The sequence below is a fragment of the Ranitomeya variabilis genome, chromosome 3 (assembly GCF_051348905.1).
Source record: "Ranitomeya variabilis isolate aRanVar5 chromosome 3, aRanVar5.hap1, whole genome shotgun sequence".
Classification (NCBI taxonomy): Eukaryota; Metazoa; Chordata; class Amphibia; order Anura; family Dendrobatidae; genus Ranitomeya; species Ranitomeya variabilis.
The window spans coordinates 5440987-5466203 of record NC_135234.1 but is presented as its reverse complement, the minus strand read 5'-3'; the positions used below and the strand labels follow the sequence as shown (position 1 = coordinate 5466203).

The 25217-nt window shown below is 47.1% G+C and overlaps 1 protein-coding gene across 1 annotated transcript in view; it reads left to right on the top strand.

Moving 5' to 3' along the window:
• The window catches only part of LOC143814893 (uncharacterized), a 748367-nt gene that overhangs the window by 5777 nt on the left and 717373 nt on the right, over window positions 1-25217 (top strand). The window contains exons 3-9 of the mRNA XM_077293561.1: window positions 98-277; window positions 360-483; window positions 567-664; window positions 863-953; window positions 21758-21817; window positions 23550-23647; window positions 23846-23936. Of these exons, the coding sequence (XP_077149676.1) occupies window positions 98-277; window positions 360-483; window positions 567-664; window positions 863-953; window positions 21758-21817; window positions 23550-23647; window positions 23846-23936 (742 nt within the window). The remainder of the gene's footprint in view (window positions 1-97; window positions 278-359; window positions 484-566; window positions 665-862; window positions 954-21757; window positions 21818-23549; window positions 23648-23845; window positions 23937-25217) is intronic.

Here is a 25217-nt window from a genome sequence, read left to right as displayed (position 1 = left end):
TTCTTATCTATGGGAATAACAGATGGACAGAACTGGAGAGGTGAGGACTCTGGAAATGTCTGTAGTGAGATTTATTAATGTGTCTCTCCATTACCAGGATTACACAGTGGTGAAGAAGACCTCTAGTGATCGCTGTCAGGACCCTGTGTCTGAGGGATGGGGAAGACCCCTGAGCCCAATCACGGGGCCTCCACCTCACCCCCTGATCCATGAGGACATCAATGACCAGAAGATCCTAGATCTCACCTACAAGATGATTGAGCTGCTGACTGGAGAGGTGACACTGCTGGGAATGCTGGGACGTTATACAGTAACACTATGAAGGGATCGGGGGATGACGGTATCATTGTATGTGTCAGGTTCCTATAAGGTGTCAGGATGTCGCCGTCTATTTCTCCATGGAGGAGTGGGAGTATTTAGAAGGACACCGAGATCTGTACAAGAACGTCATAATGGAGGTTCCCCAGCCCCTCACATCTCCAGGTAATAGACAGGACTAAATACACACGGCCTATAATTATCTGTATGTAAAGAATGAATTCACTCCCTGTATGTGTTTCCTCCAGATCTATCCAGTAAGAGGACAACACCAGAGAGATGTCCCCGTCCTCTTCTTCCACAGGACTGTAACCAAGAAGATCCCAGTGCTCCTCAGGACCGTCAGGTAGATGGAGAGAAGGTGTCAGGAGATCTCCCCTATGATGTGTAGACACCGGTGAAGGTCTTGTGCTCAGTCTTGTTTTATCCTCCAGTATTATATGTTTTATACTTGTGTGATGAGAACGGTGGAGATGGCAGGATTAGAGCTGATCATAGATGGGACTTCTCCATCTGTCGGTGACTTTTATAATATTTGTTTCAGGGTGAAGATCTGACCCATAATAATACTACAGAGACATATGTGAGGGGGGATCAGTGGTGTAAAGAGGAGATTCCTACATATGGCTACCCAGGTGAGTAGTGACCACTAACTGCAGAGTAGTCACAGATTCTCCTCAGTCCCCGGCTGTCGCTGCTTTATCGGTGGTGTAGTCCGAACGTATCACAATCGTGTGATCACCATTTTACCTCTAGACCACAACATTCTCCTCCACCCAAAACTGTTCAAATGACTTTGGGCTTTAAAAGCTTTTCCAGGTCACCACCTGACAGCACCATGGAGGACGTCCTTCTTATCCATAGTGGGACAGGAAACCACGAGAGTTTAAAAGGACCCTCCCCTTCCACCCTTCAGTGTTTTTCCTGTCCCACTGTGGATGGGAACGACGAGAGTTCCGTCAGTTCCGTGCAGACAGCGTGGATCGGGGGGGCTCGGCCTCTTCCTTCCCGCTGGAAGAATCTGCCAAGCTGATACCCGTACTATAGGGTCACTCAGCTTTAACCGGTGTAGCGCTGCTCCTGGTTTATGGGTCGCTTCCCCCCTGGGGGGGCTCTCGACCTTGGACGCAAGACCCCCGATGTACCTGCAGAATGGCGCCTCTGCGGGATGGAATCCTGGCCAAGCGCTTACGGGGGTATGGCAGCAGGTCATCTTGGAGGAATCGGCGTGACGGCAGGGAGAGCGCGGCGCTTCGGGATCGCGCTCCTGCACGAGTCACTTCCGGTTCGTGGCTGCTGCGCTCGTCACTTCCGGGTCGCGGCCGGTAGCATGGGTTCGGCGTCCGTCATCTCCTTCTACCCTGGAGCGAGGGAGGTCCGGAACATGGCGGCAGCGGTATAAAAGGTATGTGTGGGCTGGGGTGGCTCGTCGAGCAAAAATGGAGGATAATCCTAAGCTTGATACGCAGCAGGAGCCCCAGGCACATGTAAGTCCCAGGCCCTGCTCCCTCACAGAAGAGGCCATGTAGGAATTACCTATATATATATATATTATAGGCCGCGGCGGTTAAGAGATCCGGGAGAGGCAAGAAATGTCCCCTCTGTGCCGTAAAACTGAAAGACTCCTGGCAGAAGTCCCTATGCAAGTCGTGCACCAGTCGTATCTTGGGGGAAGAGCAGGCCGCTCTGATGACGAACATGAGGACCATTATCAGAGAAGAAGTGCAGGCTTCAATATCCAGCCTATCATTTCCCCAGCCCATGCAGTCTGACCCCCAGGATTCTCAGAAATCCAAGAAAAGGCAGAGAGAATCAGATCTGTCGTCCGAGGACAGCTCTTTTGAATCTGACCTAGAGGAGGAGGAATTGAGCAGAGATCCCCCAGAGAGGGGGAAAAAATATCTTTTCTCATCTAATGATATTGAGGAACTGTTGGGTGCTGTTAGACAGACTATGCAAATTGAAGAACCCGCATCTACCCGGTCAGTGCAGGACGAGATGTTCGGGGGGCTGCGTTCTCACACCTCAAAGGTCTTTCCTGTCAATGCTCACATTCGCTCTATGATTATAGAGGAATGGGAGGAAGCAGAAAAGAAATTATCAATTCCTAAAGACTTTAGACTCCGCCTCCCTTTTGATCATGAAGATGTCAAGGACTGGGAGGATATCCCAAAGATTGACATTCCTCTGGCGAAGGTTTCTAAGAGAACCGCCATTCCATTTGAGGACTCCTCTAACTTAAAGGAGCCGATGGATCGCAAAGCGGATGGACTCTTAAAAAGGTCCTGGGAGAGTTCGGCAGCAGTAATCCGCACAAACATAGCGGCCACGTCTGTAGCGCGGGCAATGCATTTGTGGGTAGATGACTTGAAGGATCAATTGTCGGCTAAAACCCCTAGAGAAACCATTATTAAGGCAATTCCTCTGTTGAAGCTAGCAACCGGTTTTTTAGCAGATGCTACGGCAGAATCGGTTAGATTTACAGACAGGGGTCAGTCTTTGTCGAATACAGCCAGGCGTGCTATTTGGTTGAAAAATTGGTCGGGTGACGTTCATTCTAAGAACAAGCTGTGCGCCATCCCGTTCTTAGGAGGAAGGGTCTTCGGACCTATCCTTGACGACATCCTGGAAAAAGCTTCTGACGAGAAGAAGGGGTTTCCAGAGGAAAAAAAGAGAAAATACCAGCCCTTTCGCAGACCCTATTATGGTCAGAGGTCAGACTACAGGGGTAAAGGCAAGCAAGGGAGGTGGAGCTATCAGAAAGGGGGAGACAGGAACAGGAATAGGGATTCAGGTCCCTCGACTTCCAGAACAGAATTTCGAAAGAAATGACGCCATCAGAATAGGAGGGCGACTATTGGGCTTTCGGGTACAATGGGAGAAGATTACCAGAAGTCCTTGGGTCCGCCAGGTCATATCTCAGGGGTACAAGATAGAGTTCAGCTCTCTTCCCCCAGAAAAATATTTCGTGTCCAACGTACATCTCTCTTCCGTCTCCCCTATGTGGTCGGACATTCAGGATCTTCTGCGGATGGCAGCAATATCCCCAGTTCCTCAGGGGGAAATAGGAAGGGGTCATTATTTAGGTCTCTTCTCTATAAAAAAGCCCTCTGGAGAATCCAGAACCATAATAAACCTCAAACCCCTAAACAAATATCTAGTGTACAAGAGGTTCAAAATGGAATCCATTCGCTCCACAATTCCCCTTTTAGGGAAAGACATGGTAATGTGCACCTTAGACCTAAAGAGTGCATATTACCATGTTCCAATTTACAGAGATCACCAAAAATATCTCAGATTTGCGATAGAAAAAGACGGAAGGATCTACCATTACTAGTTTTGCTGCCTCCCCTTCGGGTTAGCAACAGCTCCCAGAGTCTTTACAAAAATCGTCGTGGAGATAGTGGCTTATCTGAGGAATCGGAATGTCACGATAGTACCCTATCTAGACGATTTCCTATTGACAGCAGATTCTGTAGGGCAGCTCAAGATCGACTGTCAATTGGTGATCTCCACTCTGCAGAAATTAGGCTGGGTGGTGAACTGGTCAAAATCTCACCTAACCCCCAAATCGAGAATAAAATTTCTAGGAGTTATCCTAGACTCAAATGCCAGAGAGTCGACATTATAAGAAGAGTTCACCATTTTTCAAAAAGCCGAGTGTCCATCAGAGATGCAATGAAGATCCTGGGGTTGATGACGGCCTGCATTCCTTGTGTCAACTGGAGTCCATTTCATTCTCGTCACCTACAGAGAGCAGTCCTCGCCTCCTGGGACAGAAGACAGACATCTCTGGACAGGGAGTTCCTTCTTTCCCATCAGGTCAGACGATCCCTCCGATGGTGGACGGTCCCCGAAAACCTACAAGTCGGGGTACCATGGATTCTCTCTCCGGCTGTCACGGTGACCACAGACGCAAGTCAACAAGGATGGGGTGGTCAGGTCCTAGGAAGATTTTATCAAGGACAGTGGAACCCAGAGGAAAGCATGAATTCCTCGAATCACAGAGAACTTCACGCTGTCTGGAAGGTCCTCTATTCAGCCCAAGATCTACTAAGGAACAAGCACCTGAAGGTATTCTCGGACAATACAACGACGGTAGCCTTCCTACGGCATCAGGGTGGTCCGAGGCATCTAAGATTACAGCATCTTGCAGATCGAATCTTCAGGTGGGCGGAGGGAAGAGTTCTCTCGATTTCAGCAGTTCATCTGGAAGGATCAAGGAACCAGGTGGCGGACTTTCTGAGCAGGAGAAAGCTGTCAGCCATAGAATGGGAGCTAAACAACGAAGTTTTCAACGAACTATGCCAGCGATGGGGAACTCCAGAGGTGGATTTATTCGCCACCAGAGAGAACTCAAAAGTCAGAACCTTCTACTCACTAAACCCTCGGGAAGGTCCGACAGGAGTAGACGCACTTTCCCAATCATGGAGCAGAGGTCTCTTATATGCCTTTCCCCCTCTTGCACTTATCCCAAGAGTCCTGAGGAAGATATACGAGGACAGAGCTCAGGTCATCCTAGTGGTTCCGTTCTGGCCCAAGAGGAGCTGGTTCCCCTTATTGAAGAAGCTAGCAGTGGAAAAACCTCTATTTCTTCCGAAAAGAAGAGATCTACTTCTCCAGGGCCCGATTCTTCATCAGGACCCAGACAGCCTCCAATTAGCGGCTTGGATCCTGAGCGCCAAATCTTGAAAGCAAGAGGTCTATCGGAAGAAGTCATCTCCGTTCTCCAAGCAAGTAGAAAGCCAGTAACCTCTGCAATTTATTTAAAAATTTGGAAGAGGTTCTGCAGTTTTTGTGGAGATACGATAGTTGATCTTGATCGTCCTAACATTCCCAGGATCCTTGATTTTTTGCAGCAGGGGTTCAGGAAGGGTCTTAAACCAAGTACTCTGAGGGTCCAAGTGGCAGCCCTCAGTGTATTTTATGACTCCTCTCTAGCCTCCCACCCCTGGATTGCTCGTTTTTCCAAGGCAGTCTTAAGGCTAAGGCCCTCGATCAGGAAAACCATCCCACCTTGGGATCTTAACCTGGTCCTTAATGAATTATGCAAAAATCCCTTTGACTTAGCTGAGGATATAAACATCTCTAATCTTTCTCTCAAAACGGCGTTCCTGGTGGCCATTACGTCAGCTAAGAGACTAGGAGAACTCCAGGCCCTCTCTATTCAAAACCCCTATCTGCAAATTTTTGATGATAGGTTAGTTTTAAAACTTGACCCAGGCTTCCTTCCGAAAGTCGTCTCAGACTCAAACATAAATCAGGAGGTAGTACTTCCATCTTTCTGTCAGTTTCCCAAAAACCAGAAAGAAATGTTTTATCATAACTTGGATGTTAGGGAAACTGTCCTTAAGTACTTAGAGGCGACTAGGGCATGGAGACAGGATACTAATTTGTTCGTTCTATTTGGAGGCCCAAATAGGGGGAAAAAAGCCTCAAAGTCTACCATTGCTAGATGGATTAGGTCCACTATTAGCCTAGCTTATAAAGCACAGGGTAAAAATCCCCCAGACAACTTAAAGGCTCATTCATCTAGGGCGATAGCCACCTCATGGGCAGAGAAAGGGGGGGCTTCGGCAGATCAGATCTGCAGGGCTGATTCCTGGTCTAGTCTCAGTACCTTTTCCAAGCATTACAAACTAGACGTAGTGTCATCTCAGCTAGCCTTTGGCAGGAAGGTGCTTCATGCAGTAGTCCCGCCCTAGGACCAAAAAGTCTCCTTTGGTACTTCTCCATGGTGCTGTCAGGTGGTGACCTGGAAAACGGTAATTAGACATACCGGTAATTATATTTCCAGGAATCCATCCTGACAGCACTGGTAGTTCCCTCCCTATATTACATGTAATGCATACTTATGTGAAGTAACATTTGTATAATGTTTGTTATGTTCAAATAAATTCTTTTTTGCATCCATCCAGAAGTGTTACTTTGGAAAATCACTGAAGGGTGGAAGGGGGAGGGTCCTTTTAAACTCTCGTGGTTTCCTGTCCCACTATGGATAAGAAGGACGTCCTCCATGGTGCTGTCAGGATGGATTCCTGGAAATATAATTACCGGTATGTCTAATTACCGTTTTCCATTACGTCCCTCAGGACAGCACCATGGAGGACGTCCTTCCTTGACCTATAGCGGGACAGGATCATAGAGAGGTTAAAAGGACCCTCCCACCTCCACCCTCCAGTGTTTTTTCCTGTCCCTACAAGGACGGTTGTATGAGAGGTTGCTCCTAGAGCAAAGATATCCTGTGGATTCTCTTCCCCCTGTCAAGTGGTCCGTGGCCGACACCTCACTGGGTAGAGGTCCCTCAGCTATCAGTGCTGTACCAGATGGACTCGGAGTTCGGGGATCTCAGCCTTCCCTTTTCCCGGTCAGACGGCCCATGGCCGACTCCTCTTTGAGAGGTTTCTCAGCCATCAGCCTGTGTAATGGGCTTAGGGGGATCGGGCGGCAGGTCAAATCCTTCCCCCTGTCAAGTAGCCCAGGGTGGAAACTCCCCGGTGGGGAGTCCCTCAGCCCCAGAGACCAGTCGAGCGGACGGGCTCCTGGGCAGAGCCGCTTCCTCCCAGTGGGGGGGCTCTCGGCTCGGACGCTGACGGCAAAACACCGCTTCTTCCGAAAGTCGTGTGGTGGAGAAGGCCATTGCGCTCCCAGTGACGTCAGAGAGGAGCGCCGGCACATTTGATCGGCGTGCGTTCCACAATGGAACACGGAAGGGGGCACAGGCAGTAATGCAGCATTTCTGAATGGACGCCACTTCCTTCCACGGTAGGAAGCGTTACCAGCTCCCCCTGTCTTCTAGCAGGTATGGAGCCAGCACAGGTGAGTGCTTGGTTTAATGTTGCATCGATGGCCGGGGCCTCTGGGCTGACTCTAGTCTCAGGCCTTTGTGCCAAAGCTGTACCTGGAACCCATTTGCAGCTAGGCCTTGGACCTCTAGGCTATGGTGGGGCCATATGTCCAGGCTACATCTCATGACTGGACTTCAGTTAGTTGCAGGTCTTGTCTGCACAGAGCCTTATGATCGGGCTTCAGAGTGACTTTGGAAGCATGCTTTCCATTTTCTGGTTCAATAAGCACGTGTTTCACTTTTCTTTGCAACTTAACTACTCCATCCATAGGAGGACACAAGGTGTTAATTCAGCACATTGTCTCCATGAAGACTGCCCTCCAGATGCTGCTCATTAATTAGCTCCTTCGGGTGGAGTCAGTCTGACAAATGAGATGTATTGTTCAGGGTGGATTGATTTAAATCACGCCGATTTAAATCATGATTTAAATCACGATTTAAATCACTGATTTAAATCAAAAGGTTTTTTTTAATATAAATCACGATTAAAATGAGAAGTGAGAGCAGTGCGCATGTGCGCCCATAGTTACACGGACGAAACTAGGGGCAACGATCTAACGCCAGGGTGAGGGGGGGACCCCAAAGTAAGTAAAAATCTTTTTTGTTTTACTATATGGCAATAGGTAGGTGTTTAAAAGCAGCATGTCTTAATTGTATAAACTATTAATAGCCTCCACATTTTGTTCATACTGCCCCTTTAATTCCACACTTCTAGCTTGGTTTCACTTTTGGTTTAGTTTCTTTTTCCATTCAGTTGACATGCCCAAACTTGTTGGATAGTCAGCATCCTACAGAAACCTCTGGAAGAGCATGGCATTGTGAATGTTACACATATACAGCCTTTATTCTACTGAGTTAAACAACTCAGCTTTATCTCATGATGGAAGAACCTTTGGATGGTAAAATATTTTCCTCAAAAAGCAGTTTATTGAAAAAAATCCGATTTAAATCAAAAAAATCCGATTTAAATCAAAAAAATCCGATTTTTTTTTGATTTTTTTAAAAAAACATTGATTTTTATCCACCCTGGTATTGTTCAGAGTGTAGATTTATCTGGAACTCTGATAGATTGCTCTTTTACTTAAAAGTGTAAGTCTGGTCCCTTGTTTGGCACCTTCAGGCATGGCCTAGTCATACTGCCTCTATGTATCATATTGAGTGCCTTCGGGCATAATATTGCATAATACTGCCTCTATGCATCACGTTGAGTGCCTCCGTGCATAATACTGCATAATAGTGCCTCTATGCATCACATTGAGTGCCTCCGTGCATAATACTGCCTCTATGCATCATATTGAGTGCCTCCGTGCATAATACTGCATAATAGTGCCTCTATGCATCATAGTGAGTGCCTCCGTGCATAATACTGCCTCTATGCATCATATTGAGTGCCTCTGTGCATAATAGTGCCTCTATGCATCATATTGAGTGCCTCCGTGCATAATACTGCATAATACTGCCTCTATGCATCATATTGAGTGCCTCTATGCATCATATTGAGTGCCTCCGTGCATAATACTGCATAATAGTGCCTGTATGCATCATATTGAGTGCCTCCGTGCATAATACTGCCTTTATGCATCATATTGAGTGCCTCTGTGCATAATACTGCATAATAGTGCCTCTATGCATCATATTGAGTGCCTCTGTGCATAATACTGCATAATAGTGCCTGTATGCATCATATTGAGTGCCTCTGTGCATGATACTGCATCATAGCACATCTATGCATCATATTGAGTGCCTCTGTGGCATCATACTGTTTCATAGTTACTTCGTGTATCATATTGCATCATAGTTCCTATATGCATCAGGGTGCTTCATTGTTCCTATATGCATCATAGCGCTTCATAGTAACTTCATGCATCATATTGCATCATATTGCTTCATGGTTCCTATATGCATCAAGGTGCTTCATTGTTCCGATATGCATCATAGCGCTTCATAGTTACTTCGTGTATCCTATTGCATCATATTGCTTCATGGTTCCTATATGCATAATGGTGCTTCATTGTTCCTATATGCATCATAGTGCTTCATATTGCCCTTCTGCATCATATTGCATCATATTGCTTCATGGTTCCTATGTGCATCATAGCACTTCATAGTGACTCTGTGCGTCATATTGCATCACTGTTCCTATATGCATCATATTGCTTCAGGTTTCCTATGTGCGTCATAGCGCTTCATATTGCCTTTGTGCATTATATTACAGCATATTGCTTCATGGTTCCTATATGCATCATAACGCTTCATAGTGACTTTGCGCATTATATTTCAGCATATTGCTTCATAGTTCCTAAAAGCACCATAGCGCTTCATAGTTACTTCATGCATCATATTGCATCATACTGCTTCATTATTTACATCCTATTGTTTCATTGTTCCTATATGCATCATAGTGCTTCAAATTGCCTTTGTGCACCATATTTCTTCATAGTTGCTATACGCATCATAGCGCTTCATAGTAACTTTGTACATCATATTGCATTATATTGCTTCATAGTTCCTATATGCATGATTTTGCATTATAAGGTTTCGGTGTCCTTTGCAGGGCAGGGGGTATCAGTGTGTCGTGCTTGGTGCCTTTTTCGCCTCTGGCTGTGAGCCACTGGGTTAGACCTTCTGTCTGGTGCCTTGGGTGGCCGCACATTGTATCATGGGCCTACCACTTCACATTTTTGTCTTGGGCCTCGACTCTGGATATAGAGTCCTTGTGTTTTTGGAGACCCAGATCCAGCTTCTGTTACTTCATTCTTTACAACAGGATAAGCACATGCAGCTTATTATTGGTCGGTACAGTCCTCATTGTGTGGTGGCTGTGACTTTCACCATATTTTGCTGGGCAATAAGGTTCTCTAACCCTATTCGGGGGCTGCGATGTCTATAAGTATCTATCACATTAAATAACTTGCTGTGGTTCATTATTGGTATTGGAGTACAATGGGTGTATTTCCCTCTCTGTTTCTGATGCTTATTTCATTTACCACATTCATACTGAAATTGGCCATTATAGATGTATACCAGGCACTCACTACGGTGATTTTCTTTGCGGATCTCTTTAGATATCTATGGTTTTTCTGATCTTTCAGATCCTCTATATATTTAGTCTGGTTTTTGCCTGGGACTTTGATTCCTGGGCTTCTGTACCCACCCTGGAAGAGTTTCTTTGGTATTCTCCATGGTGCTGTCCTGAGGGACGTAATGGAAAAAGGGAAATTAGACCTACCGGTAATTCCATTTCCAGGTAGTCCCTCAGGACAGCACCCGTAGTTCCCTCCCTTATGTTTGTTTTTTAGGATTGTTCGGGATTAATCTACCGGCAGATCGTTTATCCTTCGGGTCACCATGGCTCGAAATTAAGATGAAGCAGTTTAATGGTTATTACTGACATGTTTGTAAGGGCATGTTTAGACCATTTATTTCCATCCTTCTGTGGTACTTTGAAACAACACTGGAGGTGGGAGGGTCCTTTTAACCTCTCTATGATCCTGTCCCGCTATAGGTCAAGGAAGGACGTCCTCCATGGTGCTGTCCTGAGGGACTACCTGGAAATGGAATTACCAGTAAGTCTAATTTCCCTTTTTCTGTAGAACTTAGAACCTGGAGGATCCACCTACCCCCTGGATTAGGAGACGCTGACCGTTACCTTCCTGATCTGTAAACTATAAAGCCAAATGACAGCGTACAGTGGCATGTAATAGTTTGTGCCCCCTGATCAAAATTACTGTTAGTTTGAACAGTGAAGTAAGTTGAAGATGACACAGAAAAAGTCATTTTTTAGACTTTCAAAATTACAAAAAAGCAAATGGGGCGGCTATTTAATGTTGGCAGTTCCTGGATTTGGTGTCGGTGATACTTCCGTACCCTCGGTTTGTGGTTGCTGACCCTGGTTACTCCTCCGTAAACGTTTTGCCTCTGTGCTTGTGTGCTTTGCTGTGTATGACCCGGTTTGTCCCCTGACTTTTGCCTCTGTATCCTTCTTTGTACTGCCCTGTCCTTTCCGTTTATTTGACCCCTTGGCTTGTCTCCGTTTACTCTTCGTCTTATCCCTAGGTACTATACTCTCGTCTGGCTTATGACCCTCGGCTTTCCTTGACTATGTTTACTGTCTGTGCTTTGCACTCCGTGCAGTCATTTGCCTTCCCTGCACTCATGCGCGGTGAGTCCGCCCCCTGGTCACGTGACTGCTCAGTGCCAGGTCCAGTGCTCACTGCATAATCTCAGGTCCTTGTGCACAGCGTGCCGTGATTCTGCACTCCCTGCTCTCATTCCCATGCTCTCTGCTAGCTCCCGCCTAGGTAGCGTCAGTGACACCATTGGTGTCACCACATTATCACCGACCCATACAATTTTTCAGTGTTTTTTTTTTTTTCTTTGTGTGTGTTCGTTATGGACCCGCTGCATGCTGTGTCAGATCAGGTATCTAATCTGACCAAGATGATGCAGAACCTATCTGTAGTGGAAAGATCATTGGTGGCTTCTCACCAACAGGTACAGAGGGAATTGGCAGATACAGTTACTGCTGTTCGGGGTGCCTCTCCCTCGTTTGGCAATGGAGAAGGTACTGTGTCTGATGTTTCCTTATCCTCTCCTGAACCCTCTATTAAAGGGCCACTGTCACCCCCCTCCAGCCGTTATAAACTAAAAGAGCCACCTTGTGCAGCAGTAATGCTGCATTCTACCAAGGTGGCTCTTTTAGTTTTTGGTTCAAGTATTCCCAAAATAAAGCGTTTTGAAACTTATCCAAAATACCTGTCTTTAGCCAGGGAGGCGGGTCCTCACTCCCCAGCTTGAACCGCTACTCTGCCGTCACTCAAATCTTCAGGGGCTTTCCGCGCCGCCCCCTCAGCGCTTTTTTCGCTTCAAAACCGGCGCCTGCGCTGTGTTTAAGCTCTGGCCTTCTGACGTCCCAGCCAGGCTTGCAGACTGCGCCTGTGCGGGCAGTGCGGCCACCCTGCTACTGAATCCCTGCCCCGCAGTGTGTTATGCATTATGCACAGTGCGGGGCTGGGATTCCTAGGCACGCCACAGGCGCAGTCCGGAACCCGGCATCTGAGCTGACGGCCAATGCTCAATGCGCCTGCGCCAGGCAGAAGAGCACAGCGCAGGCGCCGGATTTCAGAGGTAAACATCGCTGAGGGGCGGCGACCAGCGCCCCAGAAGAGATGACTGACGGCAGTTGGGCGCTTCAAAGAGGGGGGTTCAGACCCGCCTCCCTGGATAAAGGCAGGTATTTTGGATAAGTTTCAAAACGCTTTATTTTGGGAATACTTGAACCAAAAACTAAAAGAGCCACCTAGTTAGAATGCAGCATTACTGCTGCACAAGGTGGCTCTTTTAGTTTATAACGGCTGGAGGGGGGTGACAGTGGCCCTTTAAACTTCCGGATACCTTTTCTGGGGATAAGGGAAAATTCCGGATATTCAAAGAGTTGTAAATTTACATTTTTCCCTGCATCTTCGGGCGATGAGTCAAAGTGTCGGGATAGTTATTTCCCTGTTGTGTGAGGGGCTGCAATCCTGGGCTTTCTCCCTATCCCCTACCTTCCCTGAGAGAATGTCTGTTGATCAGTTCTTCGAGGCCTTGGGTCTTATTTACGATGAATGACTCGGCACTCAGGGGGCTTTTCCAACGGGGTCTCTCCAAGCATTTAAAAGATGCCTTGGCCCTTCACCCACCGCCAGACTTTCTGGAGGAGGCCATGACCCAGGCCGTCCGTATGGACCGCAGGCTGAGAGGTGTTGTGCAACGAGATGCTCCTCTGTTGCCAGTGAAACCGGAGCCTTCATCGTCGTTTGAGCCCATGGAGGTGGGGGCTGTCTCCATGAAGGAAAAGGAGAGGAGACGCCGCAAAGGGAAAAAACGCTGCTTCTATTGTGGAGAGCCTGGTCATTGGAAAAAGGACTGTCCCTCCTGTCCCCCGGATTCCAAGGTCTCGGGAAAGGACTAGGTCTGGGTAACTGCCAAGGAGGTTACTCAGGCCCACAGGTACTTTTTTCCTCAGCCTTCAGACTATTGTTAAAAGTGGAAGTAGGAGTGAACAATTGTTTTGTTTTTTGTTTTTTTCCTCTTCTGCTTTTGTGGTTTGCGGGTCTTCAGTGAACTTGATTGACTCAAGGTGGGTGGCTCACTGTGATATAGGGACAGTCAGGTTGGACAAACCCATGAGAGTGGTAGCTATTGACTCAAACCCGTTCAACAAGGACAGGATCCGCTCTGTTACTAAAGAATTCGTCCTTAAGGTGGGGTCTGTTCATCTGGAGCATATAGCCTGTTTAGCCTCAGTGTTGGTTTGGTTTTGAGGTTTCCTTGGCTGCAATGTCATAATCCGGTCATTGACTGGGAGGCCTGGGAGATTGTTAAATGGGGATCCAACTGTGAAAACAAATGTCTGAAGTCTGTGTCGTCTGTCGGTCTGGAGGGTATTCCGAAGTACCTGAAGGACTTCGAGGACGTGTTCTCCGAAAGTCAGGCCGAGGGGTTACCACCGCACCGCCCTTTTGATTGTGCTATTGACCTGATTCCTGGGCTGGGGCTAAATTGCCTAAGGCCCGATTGTTTAACCTTTCTGGTCCCGAGCGGGTCGCCATGAAGGAGTACATATCTGAAAGTCTCCGCAAGGGGCATATCCGCCCTTCCGTTTCTCCTGTTGGTGCAGGTTTAAAAAAAAAAAAAAAAAGACTGTAGTCTCCACCCATGCCTTGACTTTCAGGAACTGAATAAGATTGCTGTAAGAAACCTATATCCCCTCCCACTCATTCCCGATTTGTGTAACCAAATATCCTGGGCCAAAGGGTTTTCAAAACTAGACTTGCAGGAGGCATTTAACCTCATCTGGCTGCAGGAGGGGGATGAGTGGAAATCCGCGTTTCTCACCTCAGAAGGGCTATTTGAAAATGTAGTTATGCCGTTTGGTCTGACCAATGCCCCTGCGATTTTCCAAAACTTCATCAATCATTTGTTTTCTGATTTTATTGGGCGGTTTGTGTTAATATATATTTGGATGACATTCTAGTTTATTCACTTGATAAGCAGACACATATTGGTCACCTTCGGGCGGTTCTTCAAAGACTCAAGGAGAACCAACTCTTCGCTAAACTAGAGAAATGCTTGTTTCTATAGTCACCTTCCACGACAGCCACTTTGGAGGTTGTCTTCCCCGCCCTAATAGGGGACAGGAACACAAAGAGGTTAAATACCCTTCCCCTTCCTGCAACCACCAGTGTTTTCCTGTCCCCTATGGGGCATGAAGAGGATCTGAAGGGGCTGCCGTGGCCGGCGATCGGAGCTCCACACACCTGAATAATCCGGGCAACTGAGGTCTGTCTCCCCTCCTCTGACGCTGCTCCTGTCTCCTCGCTTCGGCGGGACTCGGGACCTTCCTTCCCCTCCTGCGCCTCCTCTGGGGGTAATGCGGGGCGGTGACGTGCATACTGGTGGCCTCCTGCAGCCCCCCAGTTTCCTCCTCCCCTGCTGCATGCCGGAGGTGTCGCGTCTTGGCTGTGGCGTCTGCGTGGGCATCACTTCTGGGTGAACGCGCGTCACTTCCGGGTTGTCCAGTGTGTTCCACAGTGGAGCGCACGCGTGCTCCGGCCGGCGTTCTCTCGTGTTGCGTCGGCCGGCCCGCTAAGGCAGCAATACCGGGACGTTCGGATAGGATCCCCCCCAAATCGGGCGAGGCGGGGAGGAGGAGCACAATGACGCTGGCCCACGATTTTATTTAAAAGATCCAGGTGACAAGGTAAGCCTGTCTGACATTACTGTGACGGACATGGATGGTAACAGACCCCCTTGCTCTGCATCTGCAGAACTCAGCGTACCCCCTCCTACCCTACCGTAAGTAGCAGGTGTTGGGCCCAGCTATCCCTGTGTGTGTGTATATATGTATTAGGATTCTCCGGTGGGACCAGGCACTGACACCTGCTGGCATATTGGCCAGCAGCTGCCTAGGGCCCCCACTGCTCCAGGGGCCCCCCAGCCAGTGGAGTGTCGCTAATAGCGGCACACCCAGCTGCTATGGGGCCCCTGAGTCAAGGGGGGCCCTTCTGGGTGCCAGAGAGCAGCAGATGGACAGGAGCCTGTCCCCGCTGCTAAAGAGAAATGAATATTCACGCTTCCCCACTCCCATGGGCGTGGAGAGGCGTGAATACCATTTCACTTTAATGGTGGGCAGCGTTAGCCGCAGGCTGAGGCTAACACTGCCCGCCGCTGCTGCTGAATGGGGGGCCCCAGAGGTGGGCACCTAAAGGGCTGCAGGGATCCATGCCGTCCTCCTTCCTGCCCGGCAGTTTCTGTCTGAATCAGCGCGGCCGGATGACGTCATCATTCAGCGCGGCTGTTTTTTGCAATGATGGTGGTAGGGGCAATGATGATGATGGTGGTAGGGGCAATGATGATGGTGGTGGTGGTGGGGGAAGCAATGATGATGGTGGTGGAGGAGGCTGTGATGATGGTGGGGAAGAAAGCAATGATGGTTGCAGTGTAAAGGACAAAGATGGTAGTGGTGGAAAGGACAATGGTGGGGGAAGAGGCAATGATGGAGGTAGTAATGAGTGCAATGGTGGAGGGGGGAGAACAATGATGATGGTGGAGGGGGCTGAATTATACCCTTTCAGTGGGGCTGCATTATACCCTATGAGGGGGCTACATTATAATTCTGTGGGGGCTGCATTATTCTCTGAGGGGGCGACATCATACTATATGAGGGGAGCTGCATTATGCCCTATGAGGGGCTACAGTATATTCTTAGTGGGGCTGCCTTGTGAGGGGTTGGCATTATACTCTGAGGGGGCTACATTATATTCTGTGGAGGGGCTGCATTATATTATATGTGGGGGCTGCATTATTCTGTCAGGTGGCTACATCATACTATATGAGGGGAGCTGCATTATACCATATGAGGGAGCTACATTATATTCTATTGGGGGGCTGCATTATACCTTATGAGGGGGTTGCATTATATTTTGTGGGGTGCTGTATTATACCCTATGAGGGGGGCTGCATTATATTCCATGAGGTAGGCTACATTATATTCTATGAGGGATCTGCATTATATTCTGTGGGGGGCTGCATTATATTCTGTGGGAGGCTACATTATATTCTATGAGGGGGGCTACTTTATATTCTATGAGGGGCTACCCCAACACCTGCTACATAATTAAGATGTGTACTACCTTATATTATGCCCTAATATTAGCGTGTTTTACCGCACAATTGATGGTCCTGAATGTATTTCTGTGTAGCTACATAGTGGGGCCCCAAGAATGATTTTCTCTAGTGGGCCCAAGGTGCTCCAGTCCGACGCTACATACATACATACATACATACATACATACATACATACATACATACATACATACATACATACATACATACATACATACATACATACATACATACATACATATATACATACTCGCATACTCCTAAGCGGCTTAAACCCTTTCTCTCTCTTATATGGAGAAAAGGTCTCTGACCCTAGAAGAACTAGCCGCAAATGTAAAGTGTGTGCAGCCAGACTCCCATCTACATATGGGAAGAAACTCTGCCAATCCTGTACAGATGAGGTTTTACGCGCTGAGCAGCCCTCTCTTATGGATAGCATCAGATCCCTCATTAAAGAAGAGGTCCACTCTTCCATGGCTACCTTCTCCCAGATCCCGGTGCCTCAACCACCTCCTCCTAAAAAGAGGAAAAAGGCCCCAGTAGAATCCGACTCAGACTCAGGAGAGATTCAGTACTCTGGTTCGGAGGATGCTTGGGAAAATGAGGGCTCCACTTCCTCCCCCACCTTTTAAATCAGAGAACAAAAAATATTATTTTAATTCTGAGGATGTGGGTGACCTAATCAGTATAGTAAGAGGCACCATGGGGGTGGAGGATGAGGAAATTAAACTCGCGGTACAGGACGAAATGTTTGACGGTCTAAAGCACAAAGATCAAAAGGGCTTTCCTGTGCATAAAAATATCCAGAATTTTGATTCTACATGAATGGGGCCTCCCTGAAAAGGGTCTTACTATTCCCTCAGAGCTAAAGAAACTTTTCCCCTTAGACGGAGATAACTCCTTATGGGAGACCCCAAAAGTGGATGTGCAGGTGTCCAGGGTAAATAAGAAAACAGCCCTTCCCTTTGAGGACTCTTCCCAGCTCAAGGATCCGATGGATCGAAAGATAGAGCTTATTAAAATAGTCCTAGGACACCTCCACAAATTTAATAAAATCTAACATAGCCTCCACTTGCGTGGCCTGATCCCTGTTCGTCTGGTTACGCAAACTTGAGGATCATTTGACACAGGGCACCCCAAGAGAGGAAATTTTAGACTCGCTACCCCTGCTACAGAAAGCAACTGTTTTCCTAGCAGACGCCTTGGCTGAGTCTGTCCGAGTAGCCGCAAAAGCTGCCATCCTCTCCAACTCATCCAGGAGAGCACTTTGGATAAAATCTTGGGGGGGCGACTTAGTCTCCAAGTCCAAGTTGTGTAGCATCCCCTTCCAGGGCCATAATGTATTTGGACCCATTCTGGATGATATCTTGGATAAGGCAGCAGATTAAAAGAAATCTCTCCCTGAACAGAAAATTCCTAAAAAAAAAAACAAAAAAAACACGCTTTTTTCACCCCTCCCGTGACCAATCTTCACAGAGAGGAAAAGGCAAGACAGGGAGATGGAGTTGTCCCAAAGGAGGCAGGGGCAAGAACATCCTTGTCCCTTAAACCCAACAAACCCCAGATAAACAATGACGATGCTCCGGTCGGAGGTCGACTCTCACTCTTTTTCACCCAGCGGCAGTTCATTTCCGCAAATCGGTGGGTCCTTCGTACCATACGAGATGGACTAAAAATAGAATTCGAGAGACCTCCCCCACAATGCTTGAGGATAACCTCCCTACAAACTCCGCACCTCCAAAACTCCTTGTTGAAGGATCTACAAATTCTGCTACAATCAAATGTGATCTCGCAGGTGCCGAAACTAGTGGAAGGACGTGGCCATTATTCACGTCTCTTTCTAAAACAAAACCATCGGAGAAGAACGGAATCCTCATAAACCTGAAACCATTAAACAAATCAGTCCGGTACAGGAGATTCAAAATGGAAACAATCAGGTCGGTAATTGTGGATCTGAGGGATGCATACTAAGACGTGCCAATCCACCCAGAAAATTCCTCAGATTCGCAGTCTCCCAGGGGCTTCAAAGCAAACATTTCCAATTTCCAATTCAATGTCCTACCCTTCAGCATCTCATCGGCTCCACGGGTTTTAACAAAAATTATGGCGGAAGCAATGATTTTCATCCGTCAACAAGGAATATGCATTGTCCCGTATTTGGGCAATTTTCTCATTATGGCGTCATCTACCCCACCTTCCCCCCGCCCCCGTCTGGAAACAGATGTAACAAAAACCCTGGAGATATTACAGTTCCTAGGCTGGATCCCGAATCTGGAAAAATCAGAGATCCATCCCTCCACAAGGAGAAATTTCTTGGGGATTCTGCTGGACTCAAAAGAAAGGACATCGTTTCTACCCAGAGATCATCAAATCAACCTTGTCCGCAAGATAACCAGATTCAGGGACCAGCGAGCGCCGACCCTCAGAGTCAATGTCTGTTCTAGGATCCCTGACCGCATGCATCCAAGCGGTCTCCTGGTCTCAAGCTCACATGCGGACCCTTCAGACTTGCGTGCTTCTGTATTCCAGGAGACTGCAGACTCCATTGAATCAAATAATTCTTCTCCCGGGCCACGTAAAATCGGCTCTGAAATGGTAGTTGGATTACCAAAATCTTCAGAAAGGGGTCAGCTGGGATCAGTTTCCCCTAAAAACACTCCGCTCAGATGCCAGCAAGAGAGGCTGGAGTGCAGTGGTAGAGGGTTTCCACTTTCAGGGACGATGGAAATCAAGCATCAGCAGCAGTTCCTCGAACCTAAGAGAACTAAAGGCTGTGGAAGAAGCCCTAAAAGCGTTATCTGCGCTGATCAAAAATCACCACGTTCATATCTACTCGGACAACATGACCACAGTAGCCTATCTACGACACCAGGGGGGAACGAAGTATGTCGGTCTGAAGGAAATTGCCCAGAAGAAAATTCTTGCTGCTGAGAAAAACCTTCTGTCAGTCACAGCAGTACATCTAAGAGGGCTAGACAATAATCAGGCAGACTTCCTCAGCCAGAAAGACATACATCCAGGAGAGTGGTGTCTGGACCAAACAGTATTCCGGTCCCTAACCTCAAGATGGGGAACTCCAGAGGTGGTTTTGTTTGCCAACGGGCAAAATGCGAAAGTGGTAACATTCTTCTCCCTTTATCACATGGATGGGGCGCAGGGAATAGATGCCTTCTCACAACGGTGGAGGTTCAACCTCGTGTATGCATTTCCACCCATCCCCATGCTGGCAAAAACACTACAAAAGATCAGGACAGACCGAGTTACCACAATCTTAATCTCCCCACTATGCCCGGGAGGAGTTGGTACAGTGCCCTGATAGACATGGCTCTGGAAGGTCCCTACCTTCTACCTCAAAAAATCGATCTCCTTCACCAAGGTCCCCTAATGCATCCGGACCTTCGCAGACTGAACCTGGCGGCATGGCTACTGAAGCCAGAATTTTAAGAGCCAAAGGACTCTCGGATGAAGTGATCCAGACCCTCCAAAAAAGCAGGAAGCCAGTAACCAATGCCATCTATGCTAAAGTCTGGAAAAAGTTTACGTCCTGGTACTCCCCAGAAACTCCAGACCCATTCAATCCCAATATAGCGCAAATCTTAGATTTTTTTACAGAAAGGTATAGACTTGGGCCTTTACCCCTAGCACACTCAAAGTGCAAGTATCGGCCCTTAGCACCTTTTTTTATTTAAATTTAGCCAGCCACCGCTGGATCAAGCGCTTCATGACAGCAGCATCCAGAATTCGTCCTATACTCCGTTTTAGGGTGCCTTCTTGGGACCTCAATACCGTGCTTAACAGCCTAACCAAAGATCCATTTGAACCCCTGGAATCTATGAACATAAAAAACCTAAAGGTACCTTCACACTAAACGATATCGCTAGCGATCCGTGACGTTGCAGCGTCCTGGATAGCGATATCGTTGAGTTTGACAGGCAGCAGCGATCAGGATCCTGCTGTGATATCGCTGGTCGTTTAGGAAAGTTCAGAACTTTATTTGGTCGTCAGATCGCCGTGTATCGTTGTGTTTGACAGCAAAAGCAACGATACCAGCGATGTTTTACAATGGTAACCAGGGTAAATATCGGGTTACTAAGCGCAGGGCCGCGCTTAGTAACCCGATGTTTACCCTGGTTACCATCGTAAAAGTAAAAAAAAAAAAACAGTACATACTCACCCTCTGATGTCCGTCACGTCCCTCGCCGTCCGCTTCCTGCACTGACTGTGAGCGCCGGCCGTAAAGTGAAAGCACAGCGGTGACGTCACTGCTCTGCTGTTAGGGCCGGCGCTCAGTCAGTGCAGGGAAGCGGACGCCGGGGGACGCGAAGGTGAGTATGAATTGTTTGTTTTTTTACATTTTACACTGGTAACCAGGGTAAACATCGGGTTACTAAGCGCGGCCCTGCGCTTAGCAACCCGATGTTTACCCTGGTTACCCGGGGACTTCGGCATCGTTGGTCGCTGGAGAGCGGTCTGTGTGACAGCTCTCCAGCGACCACACAGCGACGCTGCAGTGATCGGCATCGTTGTCTGTATCGCTGCAGCGTCGTTTAGTGTGAAGGTACCTTTTCTCTTAAAACAGTCTTTTTAGGCGCAATCACTACTGCTAGACGTATTGGAGAGTTGTAGGCCCTTTCGATACAGGAACCTTATCTGACTTTCACTGCGGATAGCATTGTACTAAAACTAGATCAGTCCTTTCTACCTAAAGTGCTCTCAAATTTCCACAGGGATCAGGACATTGTACTGCCCTCATTTTGCCCAAACACCTCCAACCCTAAGGAAGAGACCTTACACACCCTTGACGTTCGCAGGGAGGTCCTATTTTACCTACGACATACTGAAGCCTGGCGAATTGGTCAAAATGTATTCATCCAGTTCTCAGGACGAAACAAAGGCAAGAAGGCGGCAAAAAACAGTATCGCGAATTGGATCAAACAGTCTATTTGCCTGGCTTATTCATCACATGGATTTGATCCACCTGCTTTACTGAAGGCACACTCTACCCGGGCAATAGCCGCATCATGGGCAGAGAGGGGGAATGATTCATCAGAGCAGATATGCAGAGCCACCACCTGGTCGTCCATCTACACGTTCACCAGACATTACAGGCTAAATTTCAATAGGGATTTAACATTTGGCAGACGAGTTCTGCAGGCCGTGATCCTTCCCTAGAGAAATTAGCTGTTGGTACTACTTCGAAGTGGCTGTTGTGGAAGGTGACTAGAGAAAATAGAATTAGGCTTTCCGGTAATTCGGTTTCTAGGAACCTTCCACGACAACACTAATTTACCTCCCTATCTGATGTTATTATTGGATAATTCCTGCACTTTTGTGGTAACTATACATGCTAGTATGTCTAGGAAAACACTGGTGGTTGCAGGAAGGGGAAGGGTATTTAACCTCTGTGTTCCTGTCTCCTATTAGGGCGGGGAAGACAACCTCCGAAGTGGCTGTCGTGGAAGATTCCTAGAAACCGAATTACCGGTAAGCCTATTTCTATTTTTTCATCCAGGAACTGCCTTTCTTGGGGTTCATTGTCTCTAGTGAGGGGTTTCGTATGGATCCCAAAAAGTTACATGCCATTGTAGATTGGGTTCGACCCCGGGACCTGAAGGGCCTTCAGCGCTTCTAGGGATTCGCCAATTACTACCGGAGGTTTATTAAAGGGTTCTCTCAGGTGGTCAAGCACCTCACTGACTTGACACAGAAGGGGGCTGATATCAAGAACTGGTCTGCCACAGCGGTAGCCGCGTTTCTCACTTAGATAAAATGTTTCATTACTGCCCCGATTCTGGTACAGCTAGATCCATCTGAGCCCTTTATAGTAGAGGTTGATGCCTTCGAAGGGGCGGGGGCGGTATTCTCCCAGGGGCCCGCCACCTTGACCAATTTGAGACCATGCGCCTTCTTCTCCAAGAAATTCTCCCCGGCAGAAAGAAATTATGACGTGGGTAATCGTGAACTTCTTGCGGTTAAGTTGGCCTTTGAAGAATGGAGGCATTTTTGGAGGGGGCGGTTCATCCCATTACTGTAGTTACGGACCACAAGTACCTGGCATATATTGAGTCTGCTAAAAGGTTGACACCCCCATGTTAAGTCCATGGACTTAATCACCAATCTTCCTCGCTCCAAGGGTAATACTGTCATCTGGGTGGTGGTGGACAGGTTTACAAAGCAAGCACACTTTGTACCCTTAGTGGCACTACCCTCTGCTGAGACCTTGTCTAGGTTGTTTGCTCAACATGTGATTCGTTTGCATGGTGTGCCCTTGAATGTGGTGTCTGACCGTGGTGTGCAGTTTGTGTCCAGGTTTTGGAGGGCGTTTTGTGAAAGGTTGGGTATTGAGTTGTCCTTTTCGTCTTCCTACCATCCGGAGACCAATGGTCCGTTCGGTCTGACCAATCAGTTGTTAGAACAAATTTTGCGCTGCCTTGCCCCTCCAGTCAAGAGGACTGGTCCGATGCCTTTCCTTTTAGCAGAGTTTGCATTCAATAACAGTGTTAACCACTCTACAGGTACCTCCCCTTTCTTCTGAGATTATTGGTTTGATCCACACTTTGGGGCGTTTTCTCGCCTGGATTCCAGTTGCCCGGGGGCTGATACTGCTGTACAGCAGTTGGAGAAATTATGGCAGCTTCTCACAAAATTAGAATATCATCACAAAGTGAATTTATTTCAGTTCTTCAATACAAAAAGTGAATCTCCTACATTCTATAGAGTCATTACACACAGAGTGATCTATTCCACGTGTTTATTTCTGTTAATGTTGATTATGGCTTACAGCCAATGAAAACCCAAAAGTCATTATCTCAGTAAATTAGAATACTTTATAACACCAGCTGGAAAAATGTTTGTAAAATCTGAAATGTTACCTCCTGAAATGTCTGTTCAGTAAATGCACTCAATACTTGGTCCTTTTGCATCAATTACTGCATCAATGCGGCGTGGCATGGAGGTGATCAGCCTGTGGCGCTGCTGAGGGGTTTACTAATACATAAACTATCCATGTTGGCTTCCAACATTCGGTAACTTGGATATCTGGATCGCTCCTGATAATCAGCTGTGATGTGACTGACATGCGGCGCCGAACAGATGATTATCGGGAGCGAACCAGGTATCCAGGTCACCGATGCCGCTATTCGGCAAGCACTTAGCTGAAGCTATTTGCTCATGTCTAGTAAAGAATGAATTCACTCCCTGTATGTGTTTCCTCCAGATCTATCCAGTAAGAGGACAACACCAGAGAGATGTCCCCGTCCTCTTCTTCCACAGGACTGTAACCAAGAAGATCCCAGTGCTCCTCAGGATCATCAGGTAGATGGAGAGAAGGTGTCAGGAGATCTCCCCTATGATGTGTAGAGGCCGGTGAAGGTCTTGTGCTCGGTCTTGTTTTATCCACCAGTATTATATGTTTTATACTTGTGTGATGAGAACGGTGGAGATGGCAGGATTAGAGCTGATCATAGATGGGACTTCTCCATCTGTCGGTGACTTTTATAATATTTGTTTCAGGGTGAAGATCTGACCCATAATAATACTACAGAGACATATGTGAGGGGGGATGAGTGGTGTAAAGAGGAGAGTCCTACATATGGCTACCCAGGTGAGTAGTGACCACTAAATGCAGAGAGGTCACAGATTCTCCTCAGTCCCCGGCTGTGGCTGCTTTATCGGTGGTGTAGTGCGGCCGTATCACAATCGTGTGATCACCATTTTACCTCTAGACCACAACATTCTCCTCCACCCAAAACTGTTCAAATGACTTTGGGCATTAAAGGCTCTTTTCTATAGAACTTAGAACCTGAAGGATCCACCTACCCCCTGGATTAGGAGATGCTGACCGTTACCTTCCCGATCTGTAAACTACAAAAACAAATGAGTGTACAATGGCATGTAATAGTTTGTGCCCCCTGATCAAAATTACTGTTATTTTAAACAGTTAAGTTTAAGATAAAAACTACAAAAAAGCAAATGGGCCAATGCAAAAGTTTGGGCACTCTGCATGGTTAGTACCTAAAGAGCATATAGAAACAATGCTCCAAAGAACCCAGAAGTAGAGATATAAAAATAGTATTTATTGATTCATTGAATAAAATATTGCATGGCATGAAAAACTAGGGTGATAACAAAGAATGACCAGAAAATGGTTCCGCAAAAGAGTAAAGTAATAAACGTACATGATGGATTGCAAGACAATAGGTGCAATAGAATGCAGATCCGGAAATGAGTAAGTGGTTGGAAATCGCATTTGTAGAATAGTAGTTGTATAAGGATAATAGTGTATGACCTGGGGCAGCCGCTAACTAATGTCCTGATATACAGGAGCTTCTCACAAAATTAGAATATCATCAAAAAATGAATTTATTTCAGTTCTTCAATACAAAAAAGTGAGTGTCCTATATTCTATAGTCATTACACACAGAGTGATCTATTTCACGTGATTATTTCTGTTCATGTTGATGATTATGGCTTACAGCCAATGAAAACCCAAGTCATTATCTCAGTAAATTAGAATACTTTATAACACCGGCTTGAAAAATGATTGTAAAATCCGAGATGTTGTCCTACTGAAATGTCTGTTCAGTAAATGCACTCAGTACTTGGTCGCGGCTCCTTTTGCATCAATTACTGCATCAATGCGGCGTGGCATGGAGATGATCAGCCTGTGGCGCTGCTGAGGGGTTATGGAAGCCCAGGTTGCTTTGATAGCAGCCTTCAGCTCGTCTGCATTGTTGGGTCTGGTGTCTCATCTTCCTCTTGACAATACTCCATAGATTCTCTATGGGGTTAAGGTCAGGTGAGTTTGCTGCCAATCAAACCCAGTGATACTGTTGTTTTTACACCATATATTGGTACTTTTGGCAGTGTGGACAGGGGCCAAGTC